At 42.5% G+C, this 21,523-nt stretch overlaps 1 protein-coding gene across 6 annotated transcripts in view; it reads left to right on the top strand.

Annotated features, from left to right (window-relative positions):
• The window catches only part of MYH10 (myosin heavy chain 10), a 156,193-nt gene that overhangs the window by 89,475 nt on the left and 45,195 nt on the right, over window positions 1–21,523 (top strand). For 3 of the 6 annotated variants that reach the window (XM_030800300.1, XM_030800301.1, XM_030800302.1), the window contains 5 exons: window positions 4,942–5,115; window positions 5,372–5,486; window positions 10,162–10,224; window positions 19,522–19,715; window positions 19,808–19,929. In XM_030800300.1, coding sequence (XP_030656160.1) covers window positions 4,942–5,115; window positions 5,372–5,486; window positions 10,162–10,224; window positions 19,522–19,715; window positions 19,808–19,929 — 668 coding nt within the window. The remainder of the gene's footprint in view (window positions 1–4,941; window positions 5,116–5,371; window positions 5,487–10,161; window positions 10,225–19,521; window positions 19,716–19,807; window positions 19,930–21,523) is intronic. The other 3 variants (XM_030800303.1, XM_030800304.1, XM_030800305.1) reach the window with 1 other exon arrangement.

Consider the following 21,523-nt stretch of genomic DNA (forward strand, 5'->3'; position numbering starts at 1 on the left):
TAATTAAACATTTCAACCCTAATAACTAACTCCAAGCAAAAGTAGGTGAGGTAGAAGGCCAGGTGCCGTGGCTCCCGCCTGTAATCCCAGCACTTTGGGAGGCTGAGGCAGGCGGATCACTTGAGTCAGGTCAGGAGTTCGAGACCAGTCTGGCCAACATGGTGAAACCCCATCTCTACTAAAAATATAAAATATTAGCCAGCTGTGGTAGCATGTGCCTGTAGTCTCGGCTACTCAGGAGGCTGAGACACGAGAATCACTTAAACCCAGGAGGCAGAGGTTGCAGTGAGCCGAGATTGCACCACTGCACTCCAGTCTAGGCGACAGCGTGAGACCCTGTTTTCAAAAAAAATCATAATAAGTGAAGTAGAAAGGGTTTGATGTTTACGTTTTTAATTATTTTCCAGGCCTTATATGTAAATATTGTGGTGGTAGAATCAGATCCAGATAGCAATTTATTGGACCAGGTGTGGTGGCTCATGCCTGTAATCCCAGTGCTTTGGAAAACTGAGGCAAGAGGATCACTTAAGACCAGGAGTTCGGGACCAGCCTGGGCAACATAGTAAGACTACATCTCTACAAGAAAGTTTTAAAATCAGCCAGTCATGGTGTCATGTGCCTGTAGTACCAGCTACTCAGGAGGCTGAGGCAGGAGGATCCTTTGAGGCCCTGAGTTGGAGGCTACAGTGATCTGGTCATACCACTGCATTCCAGCCTGAGTGACAGAGTGAGACCCCCGTCTCAAAAAAAATAATAATAAAAGAATTTATTAAATCCTCAATTATGGCTTGGAAATGCAGATTGGGAGTGCCATGGGGATATGAGATAGTATATAGCATGGCGTTGGTCCTCAAGAACCTGATCTTGAAGCCAGAAAACAGAACACAACATAGTGGTGAGTTCATTGGTTCCTGGGTACGACTCTAAGTGATGCCCTGTGAATTCAGAAAAAGGCAAAGGCCACACAGTAGGTTGGCAGTGTTGTGGAAGGTGTTACAGGTGTGGATGCTGTGCAGGGAGCATTCCAGGGATGAGTTTTATGGTCAGAAATTAGCAGGTGAACAGCATGTTGAAAGTTGGTTTTAGGGAAGTTGTTTGGCGAGTGTCCTAGTCTGTTTTCCGTTACTATAACTGAGTAACTAAGACAGAGTAATTTATAAAGAAAAGAAATTGATTTCTTGTAGTCTCTAGGCTGGGAAGTCCCAGGTCTAGGGGCTGCATTGGAGTAGGGTATTCTTGCTGGTGGGGACTCTCAACAGAGTCCTGAGGTGGCACAGGGCATCACATGGCGGGCGGGGCTCATAAGAAATGGCCAAACTGGCTTTTTATGACAGACCTGCTCTCATGATAACTAACCCACCTCCTCAACAACCCACTGATCCGTGAATGAATGAATCCATTTACTAGGAAAGACCCCCCTTGACCCAGTTACCTCCCAAAGGTCTTATCTCAACACTGCTGCATTAGGAACCAGGTTTCCAACATGTGAACTTTTGGGGAACACATTGAAACCACAGCAGCCAGGGTATTCAGAAAGTATTGGAGCTGAGAAGTCATCATGTTCCTAGTCACCAGTTATGCCCAGACACTGACGGGCAATGAGCAGAACTAGGTAACTCGTTCCTTCTTTCCTTCCTATACTCTTTGTACTGGCGCTTCTAGGCTCCTCCTTCAGCCTTTAGAGTGGACCCTTTATTCCCTGCCTAAATAGTCCTAATTTAAAGGAGAGATAGCTCAGAAAGGGGAGGGAAGGAATTCAAGATTTAATGCTGACTCACTCTTTACCTCAATTTGAGGATTATTCTACTTATTCATAGAAATATCTGATTAAAAAAATAAAAACATGGCCAGATGCAGTGGCTCACGCCTGTAATCCCAACACTTTGGGAGGCCGAGGTGGGCAGATCACTTGAGGTCAGGAGTTCGAGACCAGCCTGACCAACATGGTGAAACTCCATCTGTACTAAAAATACAAAAAGAAATTAGCCAGGCATGGTGGCGGGTGTCTGTAATCCCAGCTACTCAGGAGGCTGAGGCAGGAGGATCGCTTGAAGCCGGGAGGTGGAGGTTGCAGTGAGCCAAGATCACGTGACCGCACTCCAGCCTAGGGGACAAGAGCGAGACTCCATCTCAAAAAATAATAATAATAAATAAAAACATAACATTTTGTAAACCCCATGAGAGTTTATGATGATGGGGAATTTAATGACAGCCTGTGGAATGACATGGGATAATGATCCCATTGATGTTACTTGCAAAATGGAGAGTGAAAACAATACTTTCTAGAAGGAAAATGCCGTAAAAACATCCTCTGTGGTGGCACCTGACAGGCCCGTGCCAGGCTTAGCTCATCTCACATAATCCCAGCCCCTGCCTCGCCAGACTGTGGGCTGGTGGCAGGCAAGCCTCTGAGTTCACAAGCTTTCACAAAACCTATGACCAATATTCAGAAACACAGGCTTCTTTTTTTTTTTTTTAATTATACTTTAAGTTTTAGGGTACATGTGCACAATGTGCAGGTTTGTTACATATGTATACATGTGCCATGTTGGTGTGCTGCACCCATTAACTCGTCATTTAGCATTAGGTATATCTCCTAATGCTATCCCTCCCCCCTCCCCCCACCCCACAACAGTCCCCGAAGTGTGATGTTCCCCTTCCTGTGTCCATGTGTTCTCATCGTTCAAGTCCCACCTTATGAGTGAGAACATGCGGTGTTTGGTTTTTTGTCCTTGTGATAGTTTACTGAGAATCATGATTTCCAGTTTCATCCATGTCCCTACAAAGGACATGAACTCATCATTTTTTATGGCTGCATAGTATTCCATTGTGTATATGTGCCACATTTTCTTAATCCAGTCTATCGTTGTTGGACATTTGGGTTGGTTCCAAGTCTTTGCTATTGTGAATAGTGCTGCAATAAACATACATGTGCATGTGTCTTTATAGCAGCATGATTTATAGTCCTTTGGGTATATACCCAGTAATGGGATGGCTGGGTCAAATGGTATTTCTAGTTCTAGATCCCTGAGGAATCGCCACACTGACTTCCACAATGGTTGAACTAGTTTACAGTCCCACCAACAGTGTAAAAGCAGAAACACAGGCTTCTAAGCTTACAGCTCTTGGAAATACCCAGTTCAGAGAAGGAATGATAATAGAGATCTTGACATTGAAGGATGAAGTGGAAAAAATAAAAAAGAGACACAGTAATGATATTCATAATCATGCTGTCACCAAGTCATTTAGAAAAAATACAAATTTTATTTGAGATACTGTGTCAGAATTTAGGAAAATTCTCATTAAAAGTGGTTAAGAATGTAAAAGAGTAAAAGGAGGATGTTTCTGTTATATTAATATTAATGTGGAACTTCCTTTCTCACAGTTGTGTGATTGGGGTGGATTGAGTTACCTGCCACTCTGAGCTCCTCTAAAGTGACCTAATCCCAGTTGCCTCAGATGACTGTCTTCTTTTTAGCTGATCTGAAACCCTGACAATTCTTTCAGGTGGAGGAGCCCTGGGGTAAGGGTCTCTATTGCAGAAGGGTTCCCTCAGCTTCCACCCGCTGGCATTCAGATCACCCATCCCTTTCTCTGACCACATTATTACACTATTTCTTTTATATTTAACCATAGCCTCTAGCTACTTTTAAAAACAGCATTTGTGTGTATTGCCAACTCTTTGCCAGTAAATATGAAGGCTTTGTGAGTTGATGAGAACTGATCTTAGAGGCTTATTTAAAAAGCTGATTTCATGACTGTGCCCTAGAACTGCTATGAGTTCAGTTTTGTATCACACACTTGTTGCAGTGTGGCAATACATGATGACCCAGAAGCACTAGAAAATAGACCATCACTATTTAAAATCTTATTTAGCTTTCATGTGTCATTTACCTCCAAAAAGGAAGTCACTCCAGACAATGGTGAGCTCTAGGCCTTTTTAAAAATTGAGACATAATTCACAAACCATGAAATCCACCCTTTTAAAACTACAATTCAGTGGTGTTTGTAGTATATTCACAAAGTTGTGGAACCATTACCACTACTTAATCCTGCCACGTTTTCATCACCCCAGAAAGAAACCTCATACCCATTAGTGGTCACTCCACATTGTCTTCCCTCAACCCCTGGCCACCACTAATCTACTCTCTGTCTCTATGGATTCATCTAGCACTTTTTTTTTTTTTTTTTTGAGATGGAGTCTTGCTCTGTTGCCCAGGCTGGAGTGCAGTGGCACCATCTTGGCTCACTGCAACCTCCGCCTCCCAGGTTCGCTGGTCTCAAACCCCTGACCTCGTGATTCACCCGCCTCAACCTCCCAAAGTGCTACTTTTTTTCAATGAAGTAATAATTGAATCACATAAAATGGGTTGTCAAGTGCCTGTTAAAACAAATATATAAAGTAATTGATGACTGACTTAGTTTATCGATTTCCATATACTCTACTTAATGATAGTTTAAAATATTTCCCCAAATATAAAGTGATACATTTAATTTAAAAATTACTTAAACAGAAACTTAAACTGATTAGGATATAAAATGTCTGAAGCATTCTCGTTAGTTGAGGTGTTATAATGATTTCTCCAGCCAGTCACTGAATATAAACATTCAATTTCATCTCTCCACTTCCCACTGCGTTTCTGGCTTATTTGCCACTTTTGTGGGGCCATCTGCTTCGAATTCATTTACTTGCAATTTACATACAGTATTTATAAGTTTGAGATAAGTTACTCCTGTTTTCTTGTTAGTACTTATTTAGCAGTTTGAGGTGTCAGTGTTTGAATTATAAACTTGTTATGGCTTAGACATTCCTTTCCATCCTAGCAATTTGTTTTCCATGGATCTTCATAAAATTAATTGTTTTAGAAGTTTAAGTGCCAAACTCAGTAGTATTAAAGTGGCATGCAAAACTTGTGAATTCTTATTGCCTGTCATTATCAGGCGAACCCTCCTGGTGTACTGGCCCTTTTGGATGAAGAATGCTGGTTCCCTAAAGCCACAGATAAAACCTTTGTTGAAAAACTGGTTCAAGAGCAAGGTTCCCACTCCAAGTTTCAGAAACCTCGACAACTAAAAGACAAAGCTGATTTTTGCATTATACATTATGCAGGGAAGGTAAGAGCTCTTATGTTGAATAACTGGATTAAAATGGCTGTGTTTGAAATTTTGCTACATTTTTATGAAGGTGTAACAAAGGTGCTGATAAACATTTATAAACAAATACAGTATATATTACAAACACATTGTCTTTCAGACAGTCCATTTTGGGGACTGTTGTATAAAAGTTTCTGGTTGAGGCTTAAAGTGTTTTTGTTTCTGCGTTTGGGTTTGTGTTCTCCATTTCACCACTTTTGGCTTTGATGCGGGATAGGTGGACTATAAGGCAGATGAGTGGCTGATGAAGAACATGGACCCCCTGAATGACAACGTGGCCACCCTTTTGCACCAGTCATCAGACAGATTTGTGGCAGAGCTTTGGAAAGACGGTAAGAAAGCACTTATCTTTGTAATTATGCTTGGCTGGAATATTTTATAATTAAGGTTTATAGATGGTTCTTTTACATATATATGGATATATATACTTCCTACTTTAAAATCTTTCTTTCCCTAGAGCAGGGCTGCCGTTATATCGGAATTTATCCGTTTTAAGAATACTTGGGTTAAGAAATGAATACAGAGACATCTACCTTCTTGGTCAGATGTTGTAGGGAGTACAGAAACATGCTAGGCCCGGAGCCACAAAGACGTACACATATGACTTAGGCCACCGCAGTCCCAATTCAGTTGTAATCCAGGAACACTGGGACACAAAACCCGAGAAGGCCTGCTCATTCCATTTTCCCTGTGTCAGGCCTGCTGAGCTACGTCCTTCCTCACCACCCGCCCCCGCCGACACCCGGTGGCTGGTGGATAAACTCAAATTGCCTGCATACAGATCAGTTGCTTTTCTTTCCATCAGTCCTCATAGTTATTTTGTTATATGAACCTCAGTTGAAGAATTTTGGTGATTTTTATTGTAGACTAGAAGATTTTACTAGTATCAGAAAATCAAAATGTCTCTGTGTCTCTATGCATTGTAGGAACCAGTATCTTCTCCTAGAGCTCAGCTCTCCTGCTACATTTCATCCTGGCTCTATTCCACCTCTTTGCCTGGCTTCAGGCCATGCAGGACCTTAGCCCTGGAACTACCCCTGCCTAGACCTTGACCCTGAGGCCAGACCTGTTCAGTAACCTGGCTCACATCTGCTTTTTCTATAGCATCTTAAGCCTTGTAATCTGTCTTCTCAGAGGTAGAGGGAAAGGAATGGAAGCAGAGAAGAAGGGGGCTAAGGGCAATTGGGGCCAAAGGAAAGAGACAGGAATTGAAGAAGGGACACAGAGAAAGTGAGCAGGGGGAATGTGACCCTCTAAAAGATCATTTTAAGAATGACTGTGTCCATCAGATCAAGTCAGTGTGAGGGAGCTGCAGGGGGGGGATGCACTGAACATAGGCACGCATGCATCCTGGGAGCAGACTGTGGGCCTGAGACATCGCAAAGAGGGGAGGGACCTGGGGGAAAGACAAGCTTTCCAACAAGTAAAACAGAAGCCTTTAATCTTTGTACCTTTAGGTGAAAGTCTTCAACTGACTACTGAGTGCACAGTGTCACTTCCAGTCGAGGGATGCTGTATGAGGACTGGGAAGAGAAGCAGGGAGCTGCAGTAGAACTTACCGTATCCTCAGAGTTGAGCTCCTCTTCACCTTGTCGATAGGCAATGTTAAGAGTGGGATATGAAAAACTGAGATGAGAACAGAAAAAGACCTCTGAGCTCAGGTTGTTGTTACAGGGTCTACAGTGCTAGAAAGGCCAGTGCTGGTGAGTTGGAAATGTGAATGGGAAATATGTGAGGAAGAAGAGGGAGGAATAATGTTGCAGTCGTAAGCATTTGCATTCCTTCAGGAATCACTTTAGCTGTGACAGTTTTGGGACTTGTGTAGGTTACAAAGTCTCCTAATGTTCAGCTTCTCCTCCAGATACCCTTGTAAGGTCTTAGAACACAGCAGAGGGAGTGAGATCAATATGCAAAGTGGATCTGTGATAAGTGGCCATGGGAATGGTACAATGAGTTTTTAGGGATGTGCAACAGAGGAAGGGACTACCTTTTTCTGGGGCCCTAAGGGAAAAATGTCATGATGAGAGGATGCAATTTTCCTTGTCCTTAAAGAATAATGATTTGTTAAGTAAACAGTGAAAGCTAACATCTCCTGAGCACCTACTAAGTGCCACACAGTGTTTTCAGCACTAATTTATGAGCATTTATGGGCTGGTTACGCCTTAAACGTTTGCGGGTAAGAAGGTTTACGTGAACTAACTCCAGGAGTGAGTGTCTGGGGTGGCATTTGTAGAAATGAAGTTGGCAGGAGAAGAAGTACAGAATGATCACAGTGGAGAGGTGGAAAATCATAGCTCAGGAGGAGTGTTCCATCTGGCTTTAGAGAGGGCTGGGGGCAGAGAAGAGTGAGCAGGAAATGAGGCCGGGCTGGTAGGTTCAGGCTAGACTGGAGAGTCCTCATGTCCCATCTCTAGTGGAATTCGGACTTGAGACTGTGCTGAATAAATAGCATCAGTAGGTTTGTGACCTTAGGTAGTGACCCATTCTGAACTCGAAGAAGTGAAACAGGCAGTGTGTTTTGGGTAGATTGGAGTGAAAGATCCTGGAAGTGGGGAGTTGAGTATGGGGCGACTGAAGATGACAGTGGGCGTGGAGATGATGCCTGGGAAACAGGAACAGAGGAAATGGGGAGTTTTTCCTGGTTTTTGAAAACCAGCCTCAAAAACTGGTTTTCTCTTCATTTTGAAGGAAAACAGGTATTGGAACCACTGACATAAGCATGAAAATTAGGTCCTTTATTACACATTTATTCTGACACTATGAACCCTTTTTTAGTCCTTGTCTTATATTCCTTAACCAAAAATGGTGTTGGAAACATCTGTTCAGCACTTGACCCATTCGTATAATACTACATACCTAATTATGTGCTTCCCATGGTAATAATCTGTGAGCTAGATCTGGAAGCAATGAGAGACCTGTCCCCTGCCTCCCAAGAGCTAGTAATCCAGTTGAGAAACCAGGATATACACAGATGCAATAATAGAACTGAGCTAGTCTTTTTCTTGGCTCCCAGCTTCCTACTTCCTCCTTCCATTCTTCTTTAACTTCAGGTCTCACCATCCCCAGATACTGGAGAAGGCTTTGGCAACAATAGGTCAGAAGCTGTAGGTACATAACATTTGGTGGGCAAGGGTGGAGGTGGGAGGCTGGGATGTCATACAAATTACAGATCACAGATGCTATTACAGGTAGGACCCTGTCTGGAGACTCCTTACCTGCACTTTTGTGTCTTCCATTTAAGAGATACAGGAAAGTTATTGATTTGATTACAGAAATGCTTAGAGGAAACGCTAAGCCTTGCTGAGCTCCTTCAGCCCTGGCGTGAGCCCCGTTTGTCTGTACTTAGTCCACAGCTCTGACTCACAGATGCCATGTTTGCACAGCCGTATTTATGGCCCTTGTCTTTCTAAAGATATGCCAATGGAAGTGCATTTGGCCATTCTTGTCAAAATAAGCCAAGGGATATCTTATCTACCCCAGGTTTGCTTTGGCTCTGCTAGCCTCTGCTCTGGAATCCTCCTACGTGTTTGCTCTCCTGATAATGCTGCTCTTAGCAGGAGGTGCTGTTGCTCTTCAGCTTAGGCGGACAGTCAGTTTCATCTGAGTGACAGAGAAGATCTCAGAGGCCACTCACTGTTGGGAGGCGCTGTTCTTCAGGGTGAGGAGCAGGCAGAGAAGCAGTACATGTTTGTCCAATTTTGAGGACAGTTTGTTTCATATGGAAAGTAGTGGCAGGCACAGAAGTTTAAAGAGGGTTCTAAGGTGGAGGATTTATCACTGCTCACTCTGGATATAGAGATCTCAGGATAAGGGGAGCACTTTTTCTCTAGAAAAATAACCCTGGAAAAACATTATTTTCCTCTTTTTAGAGCCACTTAAATCCAAAAGCAGAAAATGACAAGTTGAACATGAATAGAGAATATATGATATATGAATATAGTTTGCCTGTGAAGGTACAACACCTAGAGTATGAAACATTTTGTGTTAAAATAGAGTTTATGGCTGGGCACGGTGGCTCATGCCTGTAATCCCAGCAGTTTGGGAGGCTGAGCCGGGAGGATCACTTGACCCCAGGAGTTTAAGACCAGCCTGGGCAACACAGCGAGACCCTGTCTCAACTAAAAAAAAATAAAAAGAAAGAAAAAGAAAAAAAATAGAGTTTGTGTTAGAGTTTTAGAGTTTTCTCAAGGCCAAACCAGGAGAAATAAGATTTATTGGTGGCAGCCCTGCCCTAGAGATTTGTAACGCCCTACTCTTTGCTAAAAGATGTTGCTTGGGGATCTCTTTACCAGCTGCAAAGGACTTCTTGGCACTTCTTAAAGTTTATATTGAGGAAAAAAAAAAATCCTAAAGTTTGCATTTTCATGTCAACGTACCTCCTAGGATATTTTCATGAGTAACAGTATGATCAATAAGTATAATCTCGCTTATAATTCAAAATTATTTTAACATTTTGCTACAACAGAACTTGAATTTTGTTTTCCTTAATGGTAGTTATCTGTTGTATAATAATTTGTATTCAAATTATTTTTCGGAAATTATATTTCCGAAAATCTGTATTGGAAGTAAAATTACACAGCAGCGTAATTTTTGACAGTAAACGCCATTGATATTTACATTCGCCATAGTGCTGTGACTTCACTGCATTCATGCCCTAAGCTACTAACGATAAGATATTTTTATGATAGACAACTCAAATAGTGCCTTATTCCTCTTAAATGTCATCTTGCATTTACATGGGCTAATCATTTGACATTGATATCATATAATGCTCACACCAGGAGTTGGGAATGTGCTCTTTTGATTTAGCATTAATCTATTTTATAAAGAACTTTATCCAAATGTGCAAATTCTCTAAACAGTCATGTTTGCATGGGATCTGCCTTGGACTAGCTCCTTTTGTAGCCCGATTTCAAAGTTGACTTGTGCTGTCGAATGTCTTTCACACTAACTGAAGTGTTTGTGTATTTGCTCTTCTGTCCTGTTTTTGCTGTTTCTCTGCTTTAGAGATTCAGAATATTCAGAGAGCTTCTTTCTATGACAGTGTTTCTGGTCTTCATGAGCCACCAGGTGAATGTATAAAGCCTGTAGGTCTTCCAAAACAGAAGGGTTTTAAGCCCACAGGAAAAACGTGTGGGGGGACTGGCAGGGTGGCTGGGGAGGGCACTGGGGGGCTGGGGTGGGCTTTGGGTTTCTGTTTTTGTTTTGCTCATAGGCCTGCATGAACCTTTCATTTCATGCTCAGTTTTATTATACTTCAAGGCAAATGTTTGAGTGCATAAGCAATTTAATTGCTACTGCCTACACATTGCTTCTTATTTTATGCATAGCACTTATAGCACCGCATATTAAAAGGTATGCCACTACCTTTTCCAATAGTGCCATTGTGATACACCGTCCTCTAAGGAAATTGTTAAGAACTGATCTGCTAAATGACATCTCCTTTGCTTTTGAGTCACCTTTAAATTTTCAACTCTAAGGAATTCCAAGGAGGAGTTTTTCTCTTTTATTTAAGACACATTTTGTAGACAAATAATTACATATCTACCTCAGGTGTGTTGGTCTCATCATTATACCTTTTGTTTGGAATTTGTGTGCATATCTGGCTACTTGGCCTTTTCTTTTCAACCAGAGGTCCTGAAACTATCTACAAGGCCTGATATGTGCAAGTTGAGACTAAAATAGAGTGGAATGTTGTCAGAATTATACATTGAACCTTAAATTGAGCTCCAAATGTTTGGGCTTTGTGATCTGAATCCTTAGCCCTGTGTTAAAATACAGCCTAACTACAGCTACAGAGTCTCCCAAAAGCCCAATATAAAATGAAGCCCACCCAGCCTTCCAAATGTTTAGTGAAACTGGCAAGTAGCAAAACTCAAAGATAAATTTATCTTATGAAATTTCCTTTATGATTTTTGGAACACGATAATGCTGAGATCCAAATCCATCTCAAAAGTTGTATTTAAAATGTTAAAGGACCATGCCTATTTTAATCCAACTCAAAATTCCTGCCATAACTCTAGTTCACATACTATGAAAGAAGTAGATTGCAAGTATGGAGTGGGAGGAGATAAAAGATTACGCTAGAGACAGCATAAGCAGGAATGAAAATTCTACAGAACTCCAAAGGAAGAGATCTCTAAATTCAGTCCTCTTTGGCGTTGGGGAATGCTGACAGTGTTGAAATGGACGGGGGAAGCTTGGAGGTAGTTTTCAGGTATAACCTGGGACTTGTGCTTTATTAAAGGTTAGTGCTTGATCTTTTGGACTTTCTTCTAAAGTGAGTGCCCTCTTTAGATGAATTCCCTTTGGATTTCTAACCTCATAAGAGAATTCCAGGCTGTGAGCTCTTTGAGGGCAGGGCCAGTGCCTGGCTTTGCTCACTGTCATTTCTTCAACACCTGGCACAGAGGAGGCAAAACATCACTAAGTCGCTGAGAGAGAGCTGATGGATGGATAGGGGGTGGCGACCCCACACCCAATTTTCAGCCCCAGCAGCTTTGCCTACCATTCCCATCGTGACCACCTAAAGCACAGACACTCTTTCCTGTGGGACCATGATCTTTGGGGTATGTACACCAGGCATTTTGCTGTACCAGCAGCATCCAGCACAGAGCCGCTCTTAGATGACTTCATGCTAATGAATGAGCAGCGGGGAGGCTCATTCCCCTCACTGTACCCTCACCTTGGCACTGAAAATGTTCCTGGTTCTGTCTCTCTCTGTGAGGTGTCCTTTGGTTGAGTTACTCAGCTGAACCAAGTACCAAGGATCTCAATCTCTACTTCTCCTTGGAAGTCCATCCATCTACCAAGGCCAGATATGTTCTTTGAGATTGTGGGTAATATTTTACAGCAAAATCGTTTTCTCTTTAATGTGTTTATGGATTCAAGACCACCACCCCAGAGAGGGCTAAGGGATTTTAAAATGAAAATGTAGGACTTTAATATTTCCAGTGATTTCTTGGAAGACAATGGATGAAGGAGTTTCTAGGGATCCAAATTGTGATTGCCTGTGATGTGCTGACATGTGGTAAGCATCTCTCTAAAGCAGGTGACACAAAGCTAATAGTACCCATGTGCTTAAGTACATGCGTAATGATGGGAAAATATCATTATGAAGAGCATGCAGGCTTCTGGGACTGGAATAAAGAGAGATTTGCAGAAAAATCACAGGACAAGTACAGAAGAGAAAGGAACAGGGGAGAATAGGATTCCTAGAGGCAAATACGGAGGTCATACAAGTTTCTGCTATAAAGTCAAGGACTGTCTTCTTACAAGTATATTTTGAAAGTCTGGACTTCAGAGATAAACCAGTAGTGGAAGATGCAAGCAGAGTGAACCAGCGAAAAGGGGTTCTAACCGGAAAGCTACAGGCAGGGCTTTTGGACTAAAGGGGTAATGGGTAATAGGGTAATTGAGACTATCAAAGGCTTTAGACCTGATCCAAATCATGTTGGAGGGACAATTATGTATCATTTTCACTAATGCTAGTTTATACCTGCACCTGCAATTTCCTTCATAGAACAGCACCAGTTAGGCTCTGTGAACCTCCATGTGTGCTAGATTGCAGCTGACAGGTCCGGAAGAGTGTACTACCAGAGCAAAAATCGGGGAAAACCTGAGAAGTCCAGGTAGAGTCAAGTATCATGACTGATAAGATGGTACCCATTTAATCTCCATATAGATTATATCCATTGATCATAACCTCCATCTCAAGTCCCATTTTAGAATCTGGTTTAGGTCTGACATAGTTTACATGTTTAAATTGTTCTCGCTTTTAATGGATGAAGGTTATGTTATTGTTGCAGTATATGCTACTCCTTCCTATTTTTTGATCTTGAGTGTTAGCAATAGTTGGAAACTCACCGAGGAGAAGCAGCGCTTGGGTACTGCAGCTTGAGTTCCTGAGGGCAAGTGCGGACAGCAACATTTAGTTCTCAGGGTTATTGTGAGTATCAACTGAGGCGACGTGAACCTGAATGCATGGCACACGGGGAGTGCCTGAATGTGTGGTGTTGCAGAGCTGCCGTTGCCGTGGCTGCATCTGCAGCAGCTGCTGCTGTAATTACAGAACAACAGGGAAACCCGATAAATGTTTATTTCCTTGGCTTTACTTAACGTAAGTCTAGTATCGCTCATAGTGTCCCAAGGTGCAGCTAACAGGCAGTGGTGCCAGGCTGCCCAGTCTCAGCATGAGTTGGGGACATGGGACCCCACGAGGGGAGAAAGCGAGCACAGAGCACAGTGGAAGCTGCGGGCAAAGAGGGGCTTCCTGTCCGCCCAGCGCCTTAGATGGCCGAAACGGATAGGAAGGTAGATGGAGATAAGGGAGACATTCAGGTTTGGCTTGAGACTAGTGCTTGGGATAAAGAAGATTGCTTTCTCCTTAAATCACATGCTTCCTCTCAACCTCTCAACTTCCTGGGGTTTTTCTAAAAATTTCCAAATGCTAGAATAATTAGCAGATCGGTTCTAGCAGCTAGTTATGTAACCACTGTAAACTTGTTATTACAGTACCATGTAACAGGGATATTACGGAGACAGACTGATGTTAAGATTGTTTCTGCGAATTCATAATAGTTAAATATATTTGTTTCCAAATTGTTTTTAACAGTGACATGAGGGTGGAATTGTCTTTCCCTATTTAAATGAGCATTGAGAACCTGCTCCATGCCTCACACAGTGCCGGGCACTGGAGACCTTTCATAAGGAGTCATCAGCACCTGGCTGTTGAAATTAACATTAAATAGGTTTCTTCCCCCTTTTTTGGTTTCCAGCTACATTAACTACAATGAATTTCTGAAGATCTAGCTTAAATACTTAAAAGTAAATTTAGTAACACTAGTATTTTGGCCCATGCACAGATTTGAAAAACATAAAAATCTTATGGACCCGTCTCCTAGATTATCCCCTAGAAGGGCCAGTTAAGGATTCTGGCACCAGCCGATGCCATTCCTTCTATGAAACTGTTGATGGCAGTTTCATGATGAGATAGACAACACGTTGCATTTTCTGTCTTAAACTGCGAATATGTCCTCACAGATTTCAGTCTGGAACTCATCTAATTTCCAACTGTTTAAATAAATTGTTATAGATAAGTAAATTAGGTGTTAGTATAAAATACTTTTCAGGCTTCTAGAACCAAGTAATAAATTTAAATGCCCACCAGCGATCCTAACCAGGCTCTCCTGACATCTCAGATAGAAGAATTTACAGTGCAAGAATAAACAAAGCCAATCTTTACCCTGAAACTGTGGCTGGAGGAAAGGCACTTTGAGATTTAGAAGCAATATTAGGTCTTCCAGTGAGGCGCGCTGCCTATTTCAAGGTGCTGCTGGAGTCTTCTCTGCATTTCCTTCCTTTCTCTGGTTTCTGCTTTGATCAACAAGAAAATACTCTTAAAATAGAGGTTCTTCAGGTCTTGTTTGTTGAGTGAAATCATACATTATTAGTGTGGCTCAAATCATCTAATGAATTTCCCAAAGTGTTTCTCTTTTACCCACAAGATAATTTTGTTGGTGGAATCTAACCCTGAGTTTAAAATGTTGAATTAAAAACGGCCGGGCGTGGTGGCTCACGCCTGTAATCCCAGCACTTTGAGAGGCCGAGGCGGGCAGATCACAAGGTCAGGAGTTCGAGACCAGCCTGGCCAATATGGTAAAACCCCATCTCTGCTAAAAATACAAAAATTAGCCAGGCATGGTGGCAGGCACCTGTAGTCCCAGCTACTCCGAAGGATGAGGCAGGAGAATTGCTTGAACCCAGGAGGCAGAGGTTGCTGTGAGCCAAGATTGTGCCACTACACTCCAGCCTGGGTGACAGAGCAAGACTCCATCTCAAAAAAACAAAAAACAAGAACTGAAAGTCTAAAGCATTATTTTTTTTTAATCTGAATATTTAGCTTTGGATTGTCCTTATTAAAATTAAATTTGAAAATCAGGAATATTATGACTATTTATTTGTTACTATATTTTTTAAAAAACCACACACACAATACTGACAGCAGATTGTGTTTAAGAACTGCCCGTGCAGGCTAAAGTACTGCACAACCAGTGTAACTGAATCCTTCCAGAGTAACATGGTGCTCTTCCTCTCTTGTTGTGGTCGTAATTTGTTCTTCCAGTAAACTTTCTGTAAGTTCACTTAGCAGATACTTATTAAATAGCTACTGTGTGCCCGGCACCAGGTACCGGCCAACATTTGGGGCTGGGAGATTGTCTCTGCTGATGGTTGGGGGGCCAGAGACACCATAGGCACAGCTTTCGGGGCCCTGAGTATGTGAGATGCTGGAAAAATGTTCCCTGGGGAAGCTCAGTCCAGTGAGAAGATGCACAGAAACAGTGTGGAAGTTCTGTCCCAGGGATTTGAAGCCTAGAGAAGGGAGTGGCCTATTTAGTTTTGGAGGCAGGGTGAAAACTGAGCGTAAGAAGAGTTCCCTGAGGTAGCTGGTAAAGGAATGGAGACTTAAAAGTATTTAAGAGTTTGCCAAGATGACTGGAGTGGGCTGGGCATTCCAGGCAGAGAGAAAAGGATGGAATGTGAAGTCATTGTGTCTTTGGGAAAATGCAACTAGTTTGTACAGTTGGCCTTTAGGGGCATGTGTGAAAGGGACAAGAGAGGTGCCTTCATTGAGCACTTGAATGTTTTTCAGGCTCACAACTCTGAAGCGTGGTCTCCTTAGCTCCGTTTTAGGAGGAGGAAATTGAGGCTTGGAGAAGTTGGGTCACTTGCCCCAAAATCACCCAGCTCATGAGTGTGGTGTGTCTGACTCTGAGTGGAGGCCATCGCTGTGCAGTACTACTGAGCTGAGTTATTTGGACAATATCCGACAGGCTGTGGGAGAAACTCAAAGATGTTAATACTTAGTTTTGTCTTTTAGAAATGGCTGCTACACTACACAGGGACAAAAGGTGTAAATGAAGGAACCATGTAGCACTGCAGGTAGAGGATGAAATGGGGCAGAAGTGCAGGATCCAGGTCAGAAGCAGGAGCCCAGCAAGGGCAGGGGAGAGGAGGGTGGATTGACGACATCTTAACCTTTGGCTTGACCACTTTTGGTCAGTGGTTCCATTGGATAGGAAACCCAGGAGGAAGAACAGGACAGAGGGTGAGTCCATGCTTGATTTTAAGACATGGGCTTTGTCCCCTCTCTATATCCTTCTTTTTTTTTTTTTTTGAGACACAGTCTCACTCTGTTGCCCAGGGTGGAGTGCAGTGGCACGATTTCAGCTCACTGCGACCTCCGTTTCCTGAGTTCAGGCAATTCTCCTGCCTCAGCCTCAGCAATTCTCCTGCCTCAGCCTTCCGAGTAGCTGGAACTACAGGTGTGCACCACCACGCACAGCTAATTTTTGTATTTGTTGTACTTTTAGTAGAGACAGGGTTTCACCATGTCAGCCAGGCTGGTCTCAAACTCCTGACCTCAGGTGATCCTCCCACCTCAGCCTCCTAAAATACTGGGATTACAGGCGTGAGCCACTGTGCTCAACCTTCGTTCCTCTTTAACTCCTCCTCCTCTGCTGAGCTCCTTGGAGATGGTCTTAGGCCCTCCATCTCTTTCTGGTCTCCCCTAGATAAAAGTTGACAACTCCCAAATTTACCTTTCTAGTTCAGACCTCTCTTCCTAGCAGCAGACTGGAATTTTCCTCCTGTCACTTGACATCTCTCTTCCACTTCGAAGTCCCCCAGGCATCCCAGACTTACTTAGAGTTTGGATCTTGTCTTCCTATCCACAAAACCCACTTCCCTCCTTGTCTTCCCTACCAGCCACTAGGTTGCTCAAGCCAGAATCCTGGCAGTTATTCTTGAAATGCTCCTCTGCCTCACTTTGCATATCAAGTTCATCCAAGAGCAAGTCAGTCCTCCCACTGAAATACCTCTTGAATCTTCCTTCTCAATCCGTCTTCGTAATCTCACTAGCTCCAGCTGCCCTCATTGCCTAGACCCTGGACTCCTGGAAGGGTCACCTGTCTGGCCTCCCCACTTCCACTTCTCCCTCCCCCTTCCCCGGGCCATTCTGCAGGCAGCAGCCAGTGCGAGTGTCATAAGCTCCTCCTCATACTGGTGCCTCCTCCTCCGTGCTGGCCTTCCTTCGCTTCTTCCTGCCCCTGGTCTTTCACATATGCTGATTGCACCGACTGGAGTGGTCATCTTCCCACAGGCCCATTCTTAATTTTGGGGTATTATATGGCATTTCCCCAGAGAGATCTCTAACCACTCATTTCTCCTATAGCATCCTGTTGTTTTCTTTGAATGCATTTCTCACTCTTTTTAATTACAAACATATTTAATGTTTATATAATTTATCCACTGATGTGTATATATCAAGCATGTTGGTGCCAGACATCATGCAGGGAGCAGGGATGCAACATTGAGTCAAAGCAGACATGCTAGGATTGAACAAGCATTTGTAGAAGGCAGAGGCACCTTTGTGACATCTGAGTGGAGAGTAGAATACAGGTGTTTGGCAGCTGGCTCTGGGTGGTCAGGTATATCTAGTTAGAGTCATAGCTGAGATCACCTGGGTTGGGAATATGGCTTGAGAAAAGCAGAGGGCCAATGTCAGCACTTGTATTGTGCCTTATTCTAGAAGGGTTGCAGATGAATTGATTTGGGATCCCAGGTGAGTGCCATGGGGTACAGGAAAAGCAGAAGAGAAATCATCAAGAAACATGGGACTGAAGTAGCGAGAGGGAAGTGGGGTACAGGAGGAGTTGGGGCTCCTAAAAAAGCCAGGAGTGGAGAGTTTTTAGGATGGTGCTGTGACATCACCAGGTAAACGTACCGGGGTCAAGAAAAACAAGCACCGGCTGGTGTCTATTCATTTAGCAATTGACCAGTCATTGCCTGAGTAGTGTTGGGCAGGAGAGGAAGAGGACTGGCCATAAGCCAGTTGGCTACACACTGGGAAGTTAGTGGGAGAGGAAATGGTGTAGCAAGGGTGTGAACTACTCAAGAAAGAAGCGTGGCTCTGACAAGAGAAGTGGGAAGATACAGGGTCAAGGGAAGATCAGTATTTTATGGGGCCTGCAGAAGTGGGTTTGTGCTGCTTTCTGCTGGGGCAAGTGAAGAGGGGGAGAGGTTGAAGGCACAGGAAAGAATGGTGGTCTCTGAGGCAGACAGTCTCCAATGCACAAGCAAAAGAGGTAGCTCTGACCCACACCCTTGAATCTGGTAGCTTTGCTTGGAAGCAGTTGTAGTATAGTGTGCCTGCATGGGCCTGGAAATTAAACAGCTTTTACCTGCCCTTCTCCCAGCTTCCACTGAAGACCTGCATAACTTGAGCAGTTCACTTTTACCTCCCGGGGTCATGGTTCTCTTCTGTTAGAAACCTCACTGGAAATTGATAATGGAATGAGATCTTGCACATAAAGCTCTTCACACAGTGTCAGGTCACCATATGCTTCTGTCGTAGGAAACAAATGAAAGAAATGAGGTGTCCATTAGGGTTGAGGAGGGCATTAAAAAGGGCAGTTCAGTTGATAATTCTGATTGATTTTAAAGTATTTGAGTAATGTATTTCATTCATTTAACTTCTTTTCAATAAGAGGATATGTACATTATGCACCAAATGTTTTGCTTGTGGCTGGTGTCCTGTTTATGGTCTCATCATTAGACGTACTAGGTCTTTGTGGATAATATAAAAATATCAGTTGCTCTAACAAGGGAATGTCTGACAAGTTTAGCCATTGAACACTTAGGAAGCTTAGGCATTTATCCTTTTCAGAAGAGTCCTTCCTATTTTGTGTTCTTGCCCTTTAATAAGTGTTATTCATGTTTTGAGAAGAGAGCTGAAGCTTACACATTGCTAAAAATCTGAACTCCTGTAATCTAATCTTCCTGCATTTGTTCCTAAAACTTGAATGACTTTTCTCACTGAATATCTAATGACTAATAAGAGAGAATTCTGGTCCCTAGTCCCTGAGGTTATTTGTTAAGTGGATTTGTACAATCAGATATTCTTATATATGTTTTTATGAGCCATTTCCTATTTGGAGGCCTTTCACAGTATCAGTCTGTATGTATCAATAATGCCAGCCAATGAGTTTTCATTTACCAAATAATTGTAAATGTAACAGGCAGAATGTTATCCAAGACAGTGAATTCCTGAAACTAGCGCAGCGGAAGGCATCTGCTGGTGTGTGTTGGTGTGGAGCTGTCAAAGCACTACAGTATCCTGCCATATAAGTGTGTGGCTGTTAGTTCCCGGCTTGTGCAGTGCCTAAGTATGCTGACTGCCTTACCTATATGGCATCTCCTGTCATTTGTTCCACAAAGCTTGTGCTGCTGCACTTTCACTGTGTCTTTTCTTTCCCTGCTAATGAGTGAGGTTTGGCTTATATTTGTTTTCTCCTTTCTTCTCCCCAGTGGACCGTATCGTGGGTCTGGATCAAGTCACTGGTATGACTGAGACAGCTTTTGGCTCCGCATATAAAACCAAGAAGGGCATGTTTCGTACCGTTGGGCAACTCTACAAAGAATCTCTCACCAAGCTGATGGCAACTCTCCGAAACACCAACCCTAACTTTGTTCGTTGCATCATTCCAAATCATGAGAAGAGGGTATGTGCTGGGCAAAACATATGCTAGTATTTAAAACTGATCTAGGTCAGGTGCTAAAGATTAAACCATGAAACTATTGTTTGCTTGATTAGGCTGGAAAATTGGATCCACACCTAGTCCTAGATCAGCTTCGCTGTAATGGTGTCCTGGAAGGGATCCGAATCTGTCGCCAGGGCTTCCCTAACCGAATAGTTTTCCAGGAATTCAGACAGAGGTATTGCTAACTTTTACTTTTTTTCCTTATGTATCAAAGTTTATCTTAATATGAATTAAAACAGTGATATAATAAGGAAATATTTTTCCTTGTCCCCTACATAGTTTGTTTTCTTATATAGCAAACATATAGTGAGGTACTGGAAAAGGGACAACCCTTACTACCTTGATTATTGGTAGGAAGATTGCGTGCCTACTTTATAAAAAGGCAGTGTGCTAGGAACTGCTATGGGTGCTGCAAAGAAACATGCCATGTTTTCAGGGCCCTGAAGTTAGCTTTGAGATAAACATAGAAAGCTGAAAGCTTACGGTTTACTCATTCAGACAGTTCTACCTGGGATTCAAACATAATTATTTTTATTTTTATTTATTTATTATTTTTGAGACGGAGTCTTCACTCTATCACCCAGGCTGGAGTGCAGTGGCGCCATCTCGGCTCACTGCAACCTCCGCCTCCCAGGTTCAAGCGATTCTCCTGCCTCAGTCTCCTGAGTTGCTGGGACTACAGGCATGTGCCACCATGCCCGGCTAATTTTTTGTACTTTTAGTAGACACAGGGTTTCACCTAGTTAGCCAGGATGGTCTCGATCTCCTGACCTCGTGATCCCGCCTCAGCCTCCCAAAGTGCTGGGATTACAGGCCAAACATAATTATTTTTAAAACTGATTTTTTAAATAGATGAGTAATGTATGTTCCTTTTAGGAAAATTGGAAGATACAAGAGAAGTAAAAAAGTAAATAAAAATCATCGAGGAGTGATTCCTAAAAACGTGTTGGAGTACTTCTTTCCATCTTTTCTCAATGAATATATCTATATGTGTGTGTATGTATTTTTTTCCAATGTATGTGTGTACATGTGCACACACGTGTGCAATTACAGTCTTTTAGCTAACATAGGGAAAGGAGTAGATAGAAAAGGATTAAGAAAAAACAAAAGGGAAAAGATCTATCAACTTGCAGTGGAAATGGATACAAACATATGATGAGAAAGAGTTATTTTTAACTTTTATTTGGTAATTTTTTGAATACTTCAGTTTGCCTTTTTTCTTCTTTTTTCTGGAAATCAGATTTCAAAGTAGACACCATTTGTTGTTCCATGAAATAAATAGTGCGGCCAGGTCAAAGAATGGTCTTTGTGCCCTTTCTCCCACTGTTCCAGATAGAATCACCTTGAGAAGCTTTTCCAGTCCATGTGTGTCTTCAGGAAAGCCATCATTGTGATCCCATTGTATGATGAAGTCTGGTAGATTTTCATTTTTTATTGTTAGGAGAAAAAGGGAGTATAATTGGCATCCAAGATACAAAGTTGATTGATGTAGCCAGGATTCCTTTTTTAATATAGCCAGTATCTTTTATTTTTCTGATTGAGGTATGGACTGTATACAGTGAGGTACACAGATTTTAAATGTGCAGCTCAGTGAACACATGTACGTGTATACACCCAGACCAACGTCATGTCACATGTCACCCTGGTATTTTCTGATGTTCTGAACAGAAGCCTATGAACACAGCTCTTACAGCCCTTCCTGTTATCTAATAAATGCCACAAATTGATAGTGACTTAAAGTACAGAAAGCCAGATTCTCTTTTGCATCT

Source organism: Nomascus leucogenys, chromosome 19 (assembly GCF_006542625.1).
Source record: "Nomascus leucogenys isolate Asia chromosome 19, Asia_NLE_v1, whole genome shotgun sequence".
NCBI classification, from domain to species: domain Eukaryota; kingdom Metazoa; phylum Chordata; class Mammalia; order Primates; family Hylobatidae; genus Nomascus; species Nomascus leucogenys.